This window comes from Synchiropus splendidus, chromosome 3, assembly GCF_027744825.2.
Source record: "Synchiropus splendidus isolate RoL2022-P1 chromosome 3, RoL_Sspl_1.0, whole genome shotgun sequence".
NCBI lineage: Eukaryota > Metazoa > Chordata > Actinopteri > Syngnathiformes > Callionymidae > Synchiropus > Synchiropus splendidus.
In genome coordinates, this window is record NC_071336.1 from 17,835,976 (window position 1) to 17,855,373 (window position 19,398).

Sequence of the window (19,398 nt, forward strand, 5' to 3'; positions counted from 1 at the left end):
TTAAATGAAAAATGACACAAATTCAATGTTATGAGTGAAAAAGCTTCATGAAATAATGCGATTAATTTCAGGTTTCACCTGGAAACATATCTTGAAAATGCTCTTATTAAGACACTGTCAAACCAGCCTTGAAAGCACCGGCAGTGGTTAGATGGTTGTGAGTTAAAATCCATCATGAGTGCTGAGGAATGAATCTGGGTCCTTTGTGTGTGGAGTTTGTTTTGTCACTCTGGTTTCCTCCCGCAGTCCAAAGACGTACAGATGAACTGATGGCTCTGTATTGAGAGGCTTCGGTCTCCTCTTATGGGAATAAGGTCACCTGCAGTGATGGAGTGATGTTGTGCCACTAGGGTACATTTCACTTCATGCAATTGAACTCAGATGGTTTACAGGCTAATTTCATCTGTGAATGACATCTGAAAATGTGGCTTAAATCTGGGTTACATCATATTCCTAACCTGGCCCACACAAGGTGAACCCTGACCCCGTCTATTGGTTGTCAATTCGTTTTGGACCTGGTGGGTCACATTCAGAGAAGTAAATCAGAGGTGTCAAACTCTGGAACCCAACACAACGGGTCAACTTCAGGCAACAAAGGGAAAAGAGAAGACGAACGTTAGTAGCTCATTTTGGTTTAGTATCTCTCACGGCAGCCGCTAGAGGGCAATATGAGCTCTCAATTCACAGTTTCCTGCTTTGCCTACTGGTGTCTGTTAAATCTGTATTTTGACCAACAAATAAACCTCGATTGATTATTAAAAATACATATTTTTTATACTTTGAAGTAAGTGTAAAATGATGATAATGGAGGAGTGCTCAGGGTGTAACACGGTAATCGCACTAATGGTTTTATTCAGCCAGTGACATAAGAGTTATTGCTGAGGCGTTTGGGTGCAAAGGTTGGCATCATGATGAGGAGCAGCTCTGCGTGTTCGGTGACCTCCTTTGTTTCCGCTCATGCCAAGCCCAGTTCGGCCGCCACAAAAGATGAAGAAGACTTCTCACTGTTGAGTGAAAGCAAATACACCCAACCGTTTTCATTCGATGCTGAAAGCTGATCAGATGCAGCGTGTTATTAAAGCTGCAGTGCTGGAGGAGCTCAGCTATTGAGAAGAGAAGAGGAGAAGCCACCGTTTCCAGAACAAAAGTCTGACACTTGGTTTAATTATTGAGCCAGGTACTGTGTAATTATCACCCTGGGAACTGCACTCATCGCGTTAGACTTCAAGCCCTTCCAGTAGGGAGACGTGACCTCCTGACCTTGAGTCAGAGCGGAACATTTTGACTTCATTTTACTGTTTTAAGAATCAGTATTGAAAGATGACCTCTGTGTTTAGTGAATTTGAATATGAGACTCGGACTAGTTCCTCAATGTGGCGGAGGAATACGTCTGCTGCAGGCTGCTGAGCTGAAGGCAGGCTGTGAGGCATGGTTATTGATCATGGGTTTTCTGGACTCATTTCTGTGGGAGACAAACTGATACTTGTTTGTATGATCACAAATAAAGATGTCTCCCTCAGAACCATGAAAGAAGAAGAATGAAGAAATTGAGAGTTGGTGATGCAGTTTTGTTTCTGCTGTGTTCTTTTCAAACACTAAAGCGGTAAGTTTGTACTGTATACAGTATATATGGCTACATGAACTTCACAGCTCCACCAGCAAAGACCTGCAACATCATCTGACCAAAACTTGTCGGTGATGTAGGAAGGGAACCCTGCTGTAACTCCTTTTAAAGCACGTACATTTGAAATGACTTGGACCCATTTACAAACCACATCATTAGAAAATACACATCTGGCAACTGGAACTGGCTCAGAAGTCCTGCATAAACGTGCAAGTGAATGTTCCTTTGAAGAACAAAGGTTTGCAACGCTACATAGCTTGTTGCTTTAGTCTGATACCGGTTATAAGAACTGGTATTGGACTATAGTTCAGTGAAGTTAGTGTTAAGCAGACACCCATTGATGTTGGGCAGGTGTAAAATCCTTCTTTTTTTCATCCGTCAGTACGAGCATCTGAGGATGAAATTTGCGATCTTTTGTAGGCAGCCGCCTCACATGGCTTGACAAACTACTTGTGTTGCCACTGTCAGTGCGCACCAATTCAGATGTTAGCACTGTTTACAAACTAAGCGGGTCTGTAAAGATCAGAGATGAGGATCAGTCTTGCTGGCTGGTCACATTTTTGGGGGGGAATTACCTCCATCCACGCTGAAATCTTATTGTGAAGATACTTGACGGGGTCCACACTCCAGTGCAGGGGCCTCAAACTGATCCAGATCCAGTCTTCAGATGGTGTCCACTTGATTTGTTGGCCAAAAACCTGCGCCCACTTGTGGCCCCTACAGGACCAGTTTGAGAACCGCACTATGGTGAAGCTGTGTGAGAACTGTCACTTTCAAAAACCCAAACACACACAAAGTATGAGGAAGTATGAAAGAGAAAATGGTTATCCCAAACAGACACATGGTGCACTGATGCTCTCATAATAACATGTGTAAAGACTTAAGAAAAAAAAAAAAAACTCCCTCTGTTGAGCGTCACTGAGCGACAGACGAGGCACAAGGTTCCCACATGAAGTCATGGACAATAACACAATGTAGATTCCACTGTGGGTGTGTCCTGTTAGTAAACACAACAAAGGACGGCCAGAGTCGAGCACACAATTACATGAAAAATAAAATCCTCCCTGCGAACAAGTTGGATACAACGAAACAGCAGAGGAAACACCCTCTGGAATAATGTGTTGCGCCACTGCGGGCCCCGCACACTTCACGAACCTGATATCCCACAAGGCAAAACCGATTAAAGTTTTCTGGCGGCGGACCAGTTTGTGGCCTCGGGCACCGAGTCTCTTCCAAGTCGTGCCAGGACTCAACATTACAACTAGGAATTTAGGTCAAGTAAATAAAACACTGACGAGTAATGAGAATTATATTTTTATTTATAAAATATATTAGAACTTTGATGTGGTTATTGCAAATACAATATTTAATTTAGAAAAATGTCAGAAATTTGACAGAGCACTTCTGTGAGAGCAGCCGCGCGCCTCAGTAGCATTCATCACGACGCCTCATAAATCTGACGTCCAATAACATCCAGCGCAGCTCTTTCATACGCTTTAATGATTAAACAACCATGCAAACGTCCAAAGGCGAATTGTGGCACACATTATTATCTCAAGCTTCCCTTTAGACAGCGATCACTCAATGTGTGTTAGTTTCAACCCCAAACCTAGAGCTGACTTCATCCCACCCAAGGTGCCATGCAGGCCCACAATCTCATCTCAAGGAGCACAATATACAAAAACATATAAAAAGAGTTCATCATTTACAGACGCAAAATCAACAGTATTGCCACAAAAAAGAAAAAGAAGCAAATCACCAGGACCATTGAAAGTTTTCTGAGACTCTGCATTCTGTCATTTATTCTCTCCTGCTCTCTTCCTGCCAGGCTGAGGCTTCCGCTCTTTCACAGTTCCGTCTCTCTTTCTTCATCTGTTTCCAGGTAATATTCATCGTCTGTTGTTGTGTCGGAACCGCTTTCTGAGGATTCCTGGAAGCTGCTGAGACTTGAGATGTAACCCCTGGAGGGCAGACGTCCCCTGGGTGGTGGACTGTCCTGTGACTCTCCGGGTGAGACGGGTGAGTTTGAGGAGGAAGGTTTTGACATGCGCCTGGTGGCAGGGGGGGGCGTTGGAGGCGGAGTCGGGGGGGCCTCTGTGTCCCATGTGAACTGACAAATGTTTAAACTCGGGCTCCAGAGACCAGCTGACTTTGACGTGGTTAGTGGTGGAGGTGGCCCAGACAGCTCTGATCCCCAGTTGGCCAAACGGCGGGTTAGTGAACGTGGAAGAGATCGAGACCTCATTTGACTTGCGTCGTCCTGGGAATACGCCAGGGCGCTGTCACTGAGGTCTGTGGTCCAGGAGGGGTAAAGCGCCCACTGGTCAGAATCCCTGCTGGAACGTCTGCAGGACAAGCTTGGTGCGGTGAGGTCCCCGACGCTCATAACCCTGGATCCAGTAGAAATCCGCCCGGGCCCCGAAGGCCGACTGGAGAGGACAGAACTGACGGAAACTGACCTCCCAGGCTCAATGCCATACTTCAGGTCAGCATAGGACGACGTCAAGCAGTCAGTATTTCCTGAGGCTGCACTCGGAGGACCTGTCGATAGCCGGCTTCTTGTTGCTCCTCCGAGGCTGATCCCCTCTCTGGGCTCCCGTGGAGACAAGGAGTCCTTTCGACGGCGTAGCTTGGGGCTGTAGAAGACGTTGTCATCAATAGCGTCTGGTGGAGAGTGTGGGGACAGCGGGGACAACGAGGGGAATGGTGAAAAGGGGCTTCTTGGACTAGTTGCCAGCTGACTGTGAACGGGTGAGATGCTGAGGCCGGCATCTTTGCCGGGCTGACTCAGGGAGTTACTAGCTGTGATGTCACCATTGCCACCTTCAATCTGAAGACTGGTGGAGAGACTTGTTGTCCAATTGGCTCTAGTTCTTTCTTCACTCAGATTCTGAGGCACTTGTCCTCCATCCTCAACCCCGCTATCTGGGGCAAGAGAAAATTGCTGACTTTCTTTGGTACTTTTCAGAGACACAGGGTTGGAGTATCTCTTTTGAATCCATCCGTCGTTTCTCTCCCTTTCGTTTTCTTTCTCCTTGTTCACGCACTCCTTCCCTTTGTGTGGTGTTTTGTTGGACTCTGCACTTTCGCTGCTGGTGCTAGTGTCACTTAATCCACTGAGAGAGGGAGGTTGTGAAGAACGCTTAAACCTCCACGGAAACAAGGGATCCTCTTCGGACCTCCTGGTGCTGAACGTCTGTTTCAGTTTGCTGAGGACTGTCATTTTGCTGTTGGTCTTGTTGGATCGGTCTGAGTCGGACCTGGACAAATGAGAGTTTGGCGCGCTGGCAGACTTCCTTAAAACAAAACGGCTTTTCTTGGGGTTTTGCTCTTTGTTATCCTCCAAGGAAGGAAGCCTGTTTTTCCCCATCACAGCAGTTCTTTGATTTTGGCCTGGGCTGACATCATCTGCCAGCCTGGAACCACTGTGACTTAAAGCAACGCCCGAATCTTTCTGTGTCTCCCGTTCACAGTTAGCAGACGAGGAAGCAGGTGAGATGAAAGTATCCGGCAGCAGATCTGGTTTCGTGCTCCTAGTGATCGAGTTATTAGCCTTAGTATTGACGCTATAGACAAGCGTCTCAGTCACACAGGATGAGGAGCCGTGAGCCTGTTTGTCCTTGGGGCCAACCTGAAGTCTGTTGTCTACAAGCAATAAAGGACCACTGTGGTTGCTACCGTCACTGTTAAATCCATCACTATACGATGCAGCCTTTGCGGTCGACTGACGAGGTCCTGACTTTGGGGAACTCAAATCTTCAGCTCGGTGAGACAGTATGTACCGGTTCTGTCCTGTATAGTTTGACTGGGGCTCTTCTTTGAAGAGGGGCGATCTTGGCGTGGGTCTTTTCCCCTCGCCTTGTATTGATCTGGTGGACACCAGAGTTGAATATGGAGGGGAGCTGTAGCGAACTTTGTACCCGCTTAAAAAGTCTGGCGGCAGAGAAAGAGCTTCAGTGGAGCGAGAGTGGACGCCAACTGCCTCCTGTCTGCGTTGGCCTAAGTCCACGGTGTCGCTGAATCTGTGTCTGGATCTGTTGTCGCTGGACAGTACATCAGCAGAGTCGGATGAAAAGGATCGATACTTGTCTTTTTTCCCCAGCTGCATTGAACTTATCCGGGGTGACGGGGTGGACGCGGGAGGAGAATGGCTGGTGGGGCTGTTTGTTCTCAGAAAGGAGAATATGGAGGGAGCATTAATGCCTCGGGGTGACCTTGTTGGTGACTGAGGGCTCCTGGAGGATGTGTCCAACCTCTCGTCTGAAACTGGCTTGGAATTCTCCACTGAATCCTCCCACGTCACGCGTCTCTTTTTCTTCTCTTTTGTGAGCTCCACCTTCTCAGGTTTCTCAGTGCTTTTTTCCACGCCGCTGGAACAGGCCCTCCCTTCTTTAGGGCTGGAAGTGTCCGAGTAACTGGGGGTGGGGGATACCGGCGTGGACGGGGGAGTGAGAAGATGCAACGTATTGGCAGGAGGTGGAGAAAGGGCGGACGGGTTGGGTGATACTGGCGCACCCTGAAGGCTTTTTGTGGAGAACAGGGAGGTGCTGTGGCGTGGAGTGTAGTTCCTCTTCGACATGATGTCAACTGTGTGACTAATTTTGGACCCCGCATCCGATTGAAATGGCTTCGGCATGGAAGCATAGCTCCTCTCAAAGCCAATAGGCGAGGGGGAAGTTGTCTGACGTGAACCTGATCCAGGGAATGACGGACTAGGATTATTTCTTGGAGGGGAGACTGGACTCATTTGATAAGGAGGGGAGCCCTGGGCTCTGCCAGGTGTGAAGCTGCTGCTCAGGTCAAGAGTCAGAGAGGGTTTTCTGAAGGTCATATTTGGGGCTTGTGCTGAAGTGGAGGTTATTTTGGAACTCACCAAAAGATCAGGCAGATTTTGATGCGCCTGCAGGCCTTCGCTTTTCACCTCCTTTGGTTTCTTCTCAAGTTCCAGTGACGATTTTTTGATAGTGGACAAGTTAAAGGAGTATGTTGTCTTGCAGCTGGGTCCGTTATTGATGACTTCATTTGCTGGTCTTTTACTGTTGGTCAAACCTGATGACGACAAGTTGTAGATGTTATTCGATGAAACCAAGTCGTGCTTCTTTAGTGCGTTTGCATCATTTATGCCGAGTGGAGGTGAGTCATAGCTATGTTGCCTCCACCCAGCTGAGGATTCAGACAGGGTTGTCTTTAATGGTACAGTTTTGACTCCATTTACAGAATCTCGGGGGGACGACTTTGAGAGCTCTTTCCCCACATCTGCCCTCTCTTGTAGACTGCTGTACGCTCTGCCCTCCATGAAGGCCTGTCTTGAGGCCAGGAAACGGGACTGGGTTTGGCTAATTCTCTGAGTAGACCTGTCTGCAACCTTGTCAGTGGATGAAGAGGACCAGGCTGATGGCGCACCAGTTTCAGAAGTCTGATGTGTGCCAGACGACGAAGACGACGTTGGATTGAACCTTTCCTGGGAAGGACTGCTGAGGGTGTGGGAAAGGAGTGTCTTGAAAATTTTCCCATTTTCAGTTTGAGGTGAACTGCTCTGAGTTGGTGGTTGGACTTCAGAGGCTGATGATGTTCCACTTCGGTTGGAATTCATCCTTCGTAAAGACAGAAGAAGACTGCTGGTTGTCGGCTTGGAGCCTAGAGATGAGATCTGCTCTGTGTTCTTTCGGTCCACGCTCGACATGATCGAGGAGGACCTGATTTCAGGTCGCGCGGATCCTACTTTGTTTCTGTTAACCGTAGCCTCAGATGAAACTCCTGTCGGAATGGACTGAAGCGTATAACTCTTTGTGCTGCTGTTCAAGCTTACAGGGCCACTGCTAGACGACCAATCCACTGTGCTCCTCCTGGATCTTAGCTGGTCCTGAGACGCATTAGAAAACATCCTGCCCACACTACGCTGGGTCCCCTGAAACTCTCGAGAGGGGCTTGTTTGAACTTTTGTCCCATCCTGCATATTCCCTTGACTGTCGAACCTTTGGGTCCGTCGACCAAAGTGTGGAGCCAGGACCGTCGCCATAGTAGAAGACAACATGCTGGAATCGCAGGGTTCTTCAGAATCAGTCTTTAGATCGTCATCTGCCTGAACTGTAGACGGTGAAAACGCCCAGTCAGGGAAATAGCTGGTGACATTTTGTTGGGCAGCAGATGTGTCTGGTGGGCTCACTTGGCCGTCGACCTTTCAGAGGAGAAAGAAAGGAAATAATTGACGATGTTATTGATCATTGCAAATCATATAAATTCAGCTTCAATATTTTCCACAGTCTTTGGTCGCTGATCACAAATATCTGTGATAGGGACCAAAGTGATCTGTGATGATTGTAAAAACATCTGTGTACCACGATTCACACATGTGGATCAAGTGGAATGAGAGAGCAGTTTTTTTCTGCCCTCAAGACAGGCGTTATGTGTGACTTTGAGTTTGACTTGTCCACTGATACGGAATTTGGAATATGCTGACTGCACCTGCGACCCCATGACCCTTTGTGACAGAAAATCTTATGTAATGTTGAAAAATGACTGCGGCTACCTTACAGACTCCAGCAGGTATTGTGATGTAACACAGAGGTTCTGGTTTAACTTTCCCCCTAACATGACCAGAAGACAGTTATGGTAGATATTAAAGGAGTTTTTGACAAGCGACTGAGCATACTCATCATTTGCATGCGATAGTCAAGGCTCAACAAACAGGTTGTTTTGAAAGACATGAGAAATCTCCATGGTCACACAAGTGGAAAACACACACGCCCTGCTGAAATCATTATGAATCTCAGATGTTTACTTCAGTGAAGAGAATGAGCTGCTTCTTTTTCAGGTTGGAACAAAAATATTCTTTCTATTGATGCCGATTTCATCCAGCAAGATCTTAAAAGTGCGGCAGGATCTTACCTGAGAGCAGTGGGCTTCAGTGTCCGCCCTCTGTGAAGTGGCAGGCCTGGCGAGGAAGAGACATCCATTATGAAGCTGGTCAATTATATAACATGTTAATAACCTTTGAGTCAGCTTCAGTCAAGGCCTGATCCACAGGAGAAGTTCTGATTCACACAGAAAGAGTTTCTCTGTTATGGTGCTGCCGTTGCTATGTAGCTTCATTATTTGTTTCATTGGAGCTCTAGAATGCTTCGCTGCAGTGGTGACTGGGCGTTTTGCACCAACAACATGTGAAGACAAAACATACTTCGGCTAAGAGTCAGCTGTATTCGCTGAATATTAATGCACTGTTTGATTCCTGAGTCTGTAATGGTGAAGTGTGCAGTGTTGGCATGGGACCAAACTTGCACTGCAGTTTATTTTACGTATAAAGTTATGCAACTGTGTGTCACAGAGCTGTAAACAAACACATGGGGCAGCTTTAAAAAGGCAGGCATCCACAGATAGATTGTCCACGTCTGTTTGTCTCTTATTCAGTCTCATACATTTGAATCGGGCACGACAGTAACGTCATTGTCCAGAATAGGGACAACAACATGGAATTTTCTTGTCAGACTGTGGAGGCTCATGGTGGAATTTTGAAATCAAAATCCTAGTCAAATTCTTTCTTCATCTCTTGTAGACATTTACTGCATCATCTCTATCCACATTGGAATTCCAATTTCTTGATGACTCATCTTGTTTTCTGCTTACCTCTGTGCAGAGTTCACAAGCAATTGTGTCATGACTTTCACTAAAACAAATAGATTTGTTTGGATTTACATTGAAACTGTTGAATGGACAAAACAGATTTGAGATTCTATGTTTGCGATTTCATATTTTAGATCAGATTCGACTGCCTTTATTTGTCCCACAAGGGGGAAGTTTTAGCTGTTACAGCAGCATACAAAGATGTTTCTATTCAGTGGTATTTTAGTTATGTGGGATAAATTCACACACAATAGACAAAACTACAAGAAATATAAAACTAATAATAATAATAATTATAATTACTACTACTAATAATACATTTAGATAGTCGTATACTTCCTCCCCTGTCGAACACGTGTTTTCAAAATACTAATTATTTTAATTATTGCTAAACAACTTTCCCAGCCTTGATACTTTGCCTCTGTTGTCTGGCCTCACAACCATGCAGCAGCACAGACCTTGACAGACATTGCTAAAATTCTAATTACAGTTTTCCTGCTGCAGACGCCACATTCCAAACATTGTTTTCATATTTCAACGGTGTTGAGGAAAACGTAAAATTCTAATTATGCAGGAATTAAAAAAACCTCCAGTGAATGAGGCCGCTAACAAGTGTCAGTCTTCATGAACATCATCGGAATAAGTGGACAAAAGAAGGTCCTTGTCACTTGAAACATTGACTTCAGTGTGAGACCCAAAGCTCCAGGAGGTGCCGTCTTCCAGTCCACCGATTTCACTGGGAACGCTGGAGGAATAACCTGTCAAACAATTACCACCATAATGAGGCTGGACCTGCTGGCCAGCATTCCTGCCGTCTGCCCTTGTCTTCAGTAAACAGTTTTCTCACAGGCTACACCTCGTCCTGCTTTCTCTGAGCGCTTGTCAGACATGGCTACACACCGGGGACATTCTGCACATTCACTGGATCCCACACATGCGAGCGTCCATATAAGGCAACACCAGAGACATGTGAACAGGTGGCAAGCCCACGGCTCAGGGCGTGAATGTGCCATCTTTAATCAGAAAAGCCTCAAAGAATGGTGACCTCTGTGACAAAGCCATGGAGAGAAACATGATCCCAGAAGTGAGGTGATGAAGTAGCTATTAAACCTCCAAACCTTATCGCAGGTATTTATACCATAAGGAAAACATGCCAACATCTCCACTTGACGCGATAACTTTGCACGTACTCTGCTCTCGCAGTGCCGTTAAAATTCCTCACGAGTCAATGATTCATGAAGGTTTACGACATTAGAATCTGACTTTAAAAAGAATCCCAATTTGACAGCAGACGGTGGATTCTGAATGATAGCCTAGCTGTGTCTGAACTAAACACACACCAGGTGATATTAACACACTGATACTAGGTGCCAACCCGCAAGATGGATGAAGGTTACAACAATCCTGTGTGACATACTTCTAGAGTGCATGTAAACGTGTTTGTACAGTGAGCTGCCCACTCGCTCTCCGTCACTGCGGAGTGGCACAGGAAAAGTGTGCTGCCACACATTCGTGGGTGATCCATTTGTGCTAGTTCTAATTATTTTGGCAGCAGATCCACGAGGGAGTGCAGCTGTCCTCTAAGTTTACAGTCAACCGAGTGGGCTGGGATTGGTTTCCTTCTGTTAGACTGAATAGAGCAACTTTCCCTTCAACTGAATATATTCTTTTTAACCATTTTGACATCATTTTTCACTTCATTGTTTTAAGACTAAGGTTTTACTTAGACATCAAAGTTAGCTTCTATTCAACCACCTGTTTGGGTCATGTTCTATTGATCATCTTGTTTCGTCTCTTGTATCGTATTTTATCACGTGGATCCTCCAAGGTCCAACCGATGCTCCTCACCTTCTCTTTAACCAAATCTAGAAACATCAACTGTCCTCTTTCTCTTCTTGTTCTTCGCCTGGTCCCTCCACGTCTAACATTCTTCATCAACATGTTCCCAGTTCTTGAGTCCAAACCACTGTGCCGGTCCTCCCTGTCTTGCTATTGAAACCTTTCTGAATGAGCTGTCTCACTGATACACTTGTTTCTAGTCTCGTCCTTCCAAGTCACTCCCAATGACAACCTGGGTGTCTTCTTGTCTAACCTCGCATCTTGTCTTTGAATCAGAACTGCTGTCTCAAAACCCTGATGATGTGAAGGTCTCAGCACTGTGACGGCTACTCTTCAGTCACAGATCATCTCCACTCCCTTCACCTTGCCTGCGCTCTCATCTCCACCTGTCTTTTTCATCACACAACAGAGGAATATAAAACAATGCTGAGTCACTGCGATCGGCAGGTAGGTCACCACAGAAGGACAAACGCTGTCATGAGTCAACTGATGAGGGCAACAATACATCATCAGCAGAGAGAGAGCCGGTGATGTAATTCCCATTTTAGCAAATCTCAAAAGCCTTTTCCAAGACGGCATAAGACCAGCCAAACCAGGAGAGGGATTAGAGACAAGTCATTACCCTGTCATAAACAACACCCACTGCGAACTTAATAACACATCATATCTCTACTCCAAAAAGACGAAAACATGGTCCTAATCTCAGGTCCCCTAAAGGAAAGCTTAGGAGGCTGTTATTCCGAGAACATGCCTGAGCAGTAACAAACACGTTCAACACACTGGAAAACACTGGCTTACCTCAGCGGCTTGGTGTCTTCCTCACTGCTGAGTAGAGACAAGAAGATCAAGGAGGGTCTGGCCCTCACAGGCTGATGGACAGGGAAGAAGCTTGCATCAACACTCCTGCACCTCCTGAGTCTGTCTGCCCCTAATGACGCTGCTGAAGTAGAGGCACAGGAGACAGTTGGCATCCAGACTGCTGTGGATTCAAGTTAGAGAATGATAACATAGATGTGCGCTACCTGTGTGTGTCGCCTCGTATCTTGAGAATAGCGGACGGTGCCAATGGGAAGCTGATTCGTGTCTGCAAAAATATAGAAAAGAATTGAAATACATTTATTATTTAGATAATACACTTACTTTTGATGTGATAATTTTACAATAAATGGTTAACAAAAAAAACAGAAATGTAGGAGAAAAATGAATGAAGATAGAAAGAAGGGAATGAAACACACTAAAACTCTAGTATTTAAGTTAATCCATCCACATAAGTGGGTGTCATCTCAAACGTTCCTAAATCCAGATGGAGCTCTACAACACCGACAAAACATGAAATCCTGTTCTGTATCCTATTATCCATATTTTTGTGATGTTTAACTGTGTGCAGAACTGTTCAAACTATATTGCTAATGCCCAATGATCACATGACCTCAGGCACAAAAGACAGTATACAAACCATCACTAAATAAAGGACAAATTTTGATTTCAAAGACTCTGCAGGTAACAACAGATTTCAAAACTATTTCTAAGTTTGACCCAAGAAGACACGCCTTTGGCATAAGAGGAGAACATCCGTTAGGGCATGCAGGTGCCTTTTATTACCTTTTATTTGTCGAGCTAAGGCCATGACCCCGACTAGAGGTCACATTGTGTTACATAAAGTTTGATTATAAGGCTTTAATGAGACTCAAAGGTCGACGTTATGTTTCATTATCTTTAACGGGTGGCTTAAATCAATCGAATCTACACTACAATTATTAAGTTGTGGTTTAGAATATGTCAGTCCCGTATTTGGCTGCGAGCACAGCTCAGGACAGATCCCTACCAGCTTTACTAATTGCACATTTTGGCAGTTTCCTGGAGAGGTAGAAACACGTCTGAGCCTCAAGGAAGGCTTTTATTTTCTCGTAGAACAGCAATTTTAGTGTCTTTTTCTGTGTGTACAAAGAACAGATGAACACTGGCAACATGCAAGTGTTAGTACTAGAGTTTCGATTTCACCTCCCATTCATTCAATATCAATGTTTGTTTAGTTGTACTAAAAACTCTTCCTACTTCCTTGTTAATGAGAAATCTGCTGCTTTCAAAGAGTAAACAAACCAGAGTGTCAATATCTGCATCACATCTCTTATATTTACACTTGGTTATTTTTTCATCTTAAACGTGCTGCTGGACCTGCATCATCCCTGGTGGTCTGGACCTCAGATTTCAATAAAGCTCTCGCTTCCACCCCAACATATATCATCATTACGTTTGGTTCCTAAACAAACGCGTTGCTGGTCTCTCACCTGATCATTCTGGCTCTCCTCACTCATCGACAGTCGTCCCCTGAGAACTGAATCCCTTCTGATGTTGACAGAGTGCGTCCAGGCATCACAATCAGAGGAAAACCAAACCACTGAGCTTCCCTTGTTTATCAGCCAGACAGTGGTGGAGCGATAAGCAGCAGGAGTTATGCAACAGTTCAAAACTGTGCCGGGTGCTCACTCTCTACTAAAAACAGCGTCACTCCCACAACAAGTGAGATGACCAACGCCAGCGTACCGACCGCTGAGCAACCACCACCAACACTGAAGTGGCCGTTTCATGGCTTGACTCACAGTAGTTCCTCTTTTTACTGATAAAATCTAGTGAACCTGCTCCAGCTTTCCTGCAGGGCGGACTCCTCGGCCTCATTAGTGCCTTTATCTCCATCAGACCTACGGAAGGTGATGAGAGAGCAGCAGGCACGAATAGGACCAAGAAGATCCTCACTGCGAGCCAAGTCCAACACCCCTTCCGTGGTAGAGCATTTTTGATCTTTCATGTCCCTCAGGCAGCAAAACACTCAAGCAGAGCTCGCGCTTGTAAACCTGCAGCAACCATGTTTGGGGAGTATTAATATTGAGCAGGAACAGGCTTGAACGGACCGTAGGGTTATGAAACACTCATCTAATGTCAGGGCGCAGAAGTTTGGCTGGTCCTCTTTTTATTCTTGGAAGCTGTTCAAAATCTTCTGCGGCAGGTGGTGTAAAAGAGGTGTGAGATTCAGAGAAGAGCTGCGGTTATTTCAGTACAGAGTCTGGTAGCGGTGATTGAGGCATTTTGTGAGGTGGATATGGAGATGGATATCTTGGGTGTGAGGTGATCCAGGAGAGACCCAAGTTGTAAGCGCATGAGAGGGTCTCACATTTTAGTGAAAATCAACATCCACTTGGAATAACTGGGATGTAATGTAGGGCTGAACGTTACGAACAAAATGTCATATTTCGATGTTCATGCCAGATATCTCGATACAATACTATATGGACATGTTGTCTTGAAATATGTTGTAAATAATATTTTTGGAAAAAAAAAAAAAATCACGATCAAGCACCCGTAAAGTCGGATGTCTGCCTCCGGCTGGCTGACGCTGTCACTGAAGGGCAAGCAGGACATGACCGTGGTTATTTGTGATATTATTCCGATATTAATACCTGGAAGGTGCAAACCTATATAGTAATATGACTATGATATATCTTTCAGCCCTAACGTGCGACACAGGTTTTCCTAACCTTTGAGGATTTTTATATCCATGTGATGCTAGAGACAAGTCAACGGACTTGTGCTCCATTTAAAATACATTTTTTAAACTGGGTTATTCAGTACCAAATTATTAACTTCGATGATGACTGAGTCAGGGAAGGCATTTTCAAGCACTTGTGATAAATTTGGCTGACCAACTTCACAGATGTACCAAGACAACATCGCTGCTCCCACTTCAAGACCCTCTTAAAACAAACCCACAGCTTACTGCAAATGCTGTACCGGCAGAACCTACAGGGATCATCCTGTCTACTGGTTGACAAAACACAAACAGTAATCTTCATCTCCCGCCACCTCACTTGCACGTTATCTGGTCTGTGTGAACCAACTTTGGATGGGGGATGACTAAGTGCTATTGTTGAAATGAGTGCGAGCAATGTGGCTCTCCGAAAGCATGTCGGCGTGTTGCTGAGCGGAGGCCGGCCCCGCTGTGGGTGTGTGAGCTCATACCTGCCAGCTAACACTTATATAAGGATCTCTCTTCAAATGGTCGTGGGTGTGCGCGCTCAACAGCTATGGCGTTGGTAATGTTCCCTCAAATGGTTTCCACCCTAATGTCGGTCACAGCTTCTCCTAATGAGGATGGAAACAAAAGAGCAGACAGAGTGAGACTTGTTCACATGCTGCCACACCTTCAGGACTTACTGCGCTTTCAGCGGAGCTGTTTATCTTGTGTCTAGAGGTGCATGATGGGAATGCAGGGGCGAGTAAGAGGATGTTGATATAATGGCAGCAGGAAGAAATCTGAAAGCAAGCTTTATGTATCGAAGGAGTAATTGTGTGTCTTTGAAGGTCCTGTATGAACTTGCCTTCATGCACAATGGTCACGTGACCCCACCAGCCACTGCACGGGAAGAAGCTCAGAAATATATGAGCGCCATCATTACAAACCTCTGATGCATTTCGCAGCTCTTACAGTGTTGGATATTGTGACCAAAAAGCAGCAGCAACAGCTGATTATTTTTGTACGAACATGCGTTGCAGAATAGTAATGGCACAGATAAGAGAATTTAAATGCTGCCCCATCTCCAGAATTAGGGAAATATTTGAAAATAAACAGTAAATTATGCTAGCATTTTACATATTTTGTCCTTTTTCTCAATATGGGTTGTGTGTTTCATGTTTAAAGGAATGAGACAGGATATCAACACATTTGGTTATCTTAGGTTCATGTTGTAAGTTAGACAGATGCTACAGTCAATTAAATGCGATTCCTACACTAACTTACTGTTATATCTATATAATTATGTCATTTCTAAATCCACCATTCTTTGACCTAGAACTTAAAGAATGTCATTATTTAAATGCATAACATGGTATTACATTGCCTCAAGGCTAATATGTAGACATCACTGCAAAACAGTCGACTAGTGGAATGCTTCTTCTTATCTGCATATCCGTGTCAAAGAAAGTCTTCCTTTTGTATCTGTAACACGGAAGGGTTGCAATATTTTAGTATTCACATATTTCAATAAAAAGGAAATAAAAACTAACTGTATTTTCTACATGGTTTCTACACCGCCATTTTCTACATTGTTTTATTCCGAGTACATGCTATTTTAGGCTCTGTGGTAATAATAGCGGTTACTGTACGATCAATGCCGTCATGCAGTCATTATTGTGGCTTTGTATTGGATTTAAATAGATTTGTTTTGAATAGACATGTCCAGGGGAAAGATCAACGCAAGGTGTGCAGGATGGAAAAACGCATGTCATTGAAGTGGTCAACCATGTACCAGGGTCATTATTGTTGAACAGCATGTTTTGTTGACAGTACTAACATGTTGAATGTCAGTTTCAGAAGTGAAACAGACGCGTATTTACAACTGAGCTCATCATACAGTGGTTCACTTCAGATTTCGTGAGTTCCCTTGTGATTTTTTGTTAACAAAAGTGCAAGTTCACAAGCACTGGTGAAAGAACTTCCTGACTTAAGCAGGATTCAGTGTCCCATACAAGTTTTCCGGGTCTATCGAAAAGTGACAACGAACTCAAGATATAAAGTGTTTTTAGTCGCAAGACGCCCGGAATCCAATGCCAGTTCGTCAAAACGTGGCAACACAAAACAATACAAATTCACCAAAGATGCCGGTGAAAAGCATCACGATAATATCGCGGAATTGCGTAAAAAAACACAATATATTATTGGGTTTTGTTGATAAATCGCAGTTGATAATACACACGACAAGCGGAATCAGTTTATCTTAAAACCCGTAGATTTCCAAGGGAGACTGGTTCGGTGCTCCATCAAAACGTACGGCGACTTCAGAAGCGCCAGAACACAGAAACAACCGACAATAACACAATACGATTCAGCGAGAGTGTTTACGGCTCAGGTGGACGCCGCGTAAGTCGTAAAAGAGCACGGAACTTACCCTTCGGTGGAAGTGAGAGCGTCTTTCCTGCTCGGAGGCGTCGCTGCTTCTGTTCCAGCTCTCAGCTCCAACGCTGCTGCCGCTGCTGCTGCGTCACGAGCAAACATCATTTTCCAACCGGTTTAGTCAGACGGTCTCAGCTTCCATTTCAGGCACGAGGTGAGGAATCTGGAGCATCTCCGCGTGAACAACACAAACCGACTAAACGGCCGAGGCAAACACCCATGAGGTCAAAGTTCAACAGTGGCCCGGCAAGTACAACTCAAACAGTGAAGGTGAATTCTGGCGCACATTCGGTTTAGACACGCGGCAACATATTTGTCACGAGAATTGTGGGGATTCCATTGTGTCCAAACAAGCTGTAAATCACCAACAAGCAACTTGAGCTTCGTCATGCAACTTGATAGGCTTGAACAACCTGCAGCTACAAACCAAAACATCATCTCCTTCGTGAGACAACTGAACCCGGCCTCATGACTACACCCCAGTTCAGAGGTCAAGAGAGACAAGAGACTCGTGTCCAGAGGCATCGAATGAGGTGGGTCCATCAGGATGACCACTGGATGCCTCCCTAGTGAGCTGTTTCGGGGAGGTCCAACTGAGCGCTGACTTTGTGGTGCACCCATGCCATAGAAATCCCCCCGCGTGGTCCTCGATATTTTTGTTAGCCCATGACTAAAAAGTTGTAGAAACTAAAACTTCTCTCTAAACCAGATGCTCTTAACCTTTTTGATCTCTGGGACCACCTTTCCCAGAACAAACGGGCCCAGGTCCCATTCAATAGTACTGATTCATGACGCTTGATCTCATTTGTGATCAACAACCATATTTAATCGTCTTACACACAAACAAACCAAAACCTTGTGAAATTACATGAAACCATGTGATCATTGCAAAGTTATTTATTTGTCATCCAAAAGTCCAACCAGCAGCAGAAGCAGAAGCAAGTTATATTAAACAAATTTAATAAAGAAACAAAAACACAGTTGATGCAAAACTTGGAAACTGAATAAAATTCAGAATAAATTATTGAAATTTAATAAAAACATGTCTAAATATCATAAAATAAAAATGATATATTTTATTTAAACTCCAAAGAAGATACAGGTAAACGAAAGTATTGCCACAAAATGTTCACAAAAAGAATTGCTGCTCTAAACATTGAATTATAACCGTCTGTGAACATGAATATTTTTGGGCACTTCAGAACACTCAATGATCTTTCCTCGATGTCGCATGGAAGCGGACCAGCAGCACCATCTGCTGGATTCATTATGGCATATTTAAAATAATAATAATAAAAAAATATTATTGCAGTGATTCGTGATTCCCAAACATCTATTGTTCACGTGGCCTGTTTGGTCAGATTTAGAATTTAACTTTTCATTTCACGTATTAATAAGAATTAAAATCTAATTTCCCCAGATGTTTCTACAGCTTTATGTGAGTACATCAGATTGGAGAGGGTGTTTAAAGGGCCACACGAGGGACAGAGCACCATAACACTGAGGGACTGTGGTCGGCGGACGCAGGATTGAGCGCAGAGTCCTTCATCTCAAAGGGAGGAGCACAGAGGAAGTCTGAAACCATCTGGACTCAAGACTCCCTCATCCACCCCGAGATACACTAAGGTTGAATTAGCTTCATGCCCACTATATTCTTACATTTAATGCAACATTAAATGTCAGGTCATCTGAGGATGGAACACTTCTAGTTCTGCTGTTAACTGTCAGAGGTGGCGGTCGAATGCATGTCAACATCAATCTACAACAAGGAGGCCACTAGAGTAAAAAAAGCACAGGGGATTGATGAGAGCTGTCCTCTGAAGTTGAAGGCTGTGTGTGTTGATGGGCCTGCTGACAACATCTGGGACAGAGTGCTGCGCTTTTTTGTCGCCTTCCAAGAAGAAGGGAGAGCAGATGGGGAGTGAGCATCAATTGAGCTCCACATTATTCAGTCTCCCACGCAAAGTTTACACAGTATACCATGTCATGGGAGTCGCTTTTAAATCACATGTCATGACATGATTCAAATGTGTTGTTGTTGTATTGTGGTGTCGTTGCAAATAATCCAAACAGAGACAGACTTCATACGACACAACTTTACTAAGAAGCGGTCAATAAGAGCTTCAATCTAGACAGACGGATTAATGTGCTGGCAAAATATATAGTGCGTGATAAGGCACAACGGGTAATGTCACTCCGATGGAATAAATAGTCCGTACACTACACAGGTGAATGTGGTCAGGCAGCGGTGTGTGACGACACAGGAATGTCATGACTGAAAATGCTGCAATGGCAAGGATTTACCACAAGATGTCACTATCGCTACATCTGCGCTTCTGCTTCATTCGCGACGCTTGTCAAAAAAAAAAAA

General features: G+C 44.6%; 1 protein-coding gene across 4 annotated transcripts; it reads right to left on the reverse strand.

Annotated features, from left to right (window-relative positions):
• Positions 1–2,936: 2,936 nt before the first annotated feature.
• On the reverse strand, positions 2,937–17,205 carry zmp:0000000991 (mucin-12). 4 transcript variants are annotated; one of them, XM_053860685.1, is made up of 5 exons: positions 17,023–17,205; positions 12,106–12,167; positions 11,882–12,020; positions 8,513–8,558; positions 2,937–7,802 (listed from the first exon to the last, which is right to left on the reverse strand). In XM_053860685.1, exons 1-5 carry the CDS (start codon positions 17,130–17,132, stop codon positions 3,471–3,473), a joined length of 4,689 nt encoding a protein of 1,562 aa, XP_053716660.1. In that variant the 5' UTR covers positions 17,133–17,205; the 3' UTR covers positions 2,937–3,470. The 4 variants fall into 4 exon arrangements, with proteins under 4 accessions (XP_053716660.1, XP_053716659.1, XP_053716663.1 ...); XM_053860684.1 differs by having other exon boundaries at positions 11,882–12,023; XM_053860688.1 differs by lacking the exon at positions 17,023–17,205 and adding an exon at positions 13,372–15,079.
• Positions 17,206–19,398: the final 2,193 nt, after the last annotated feature.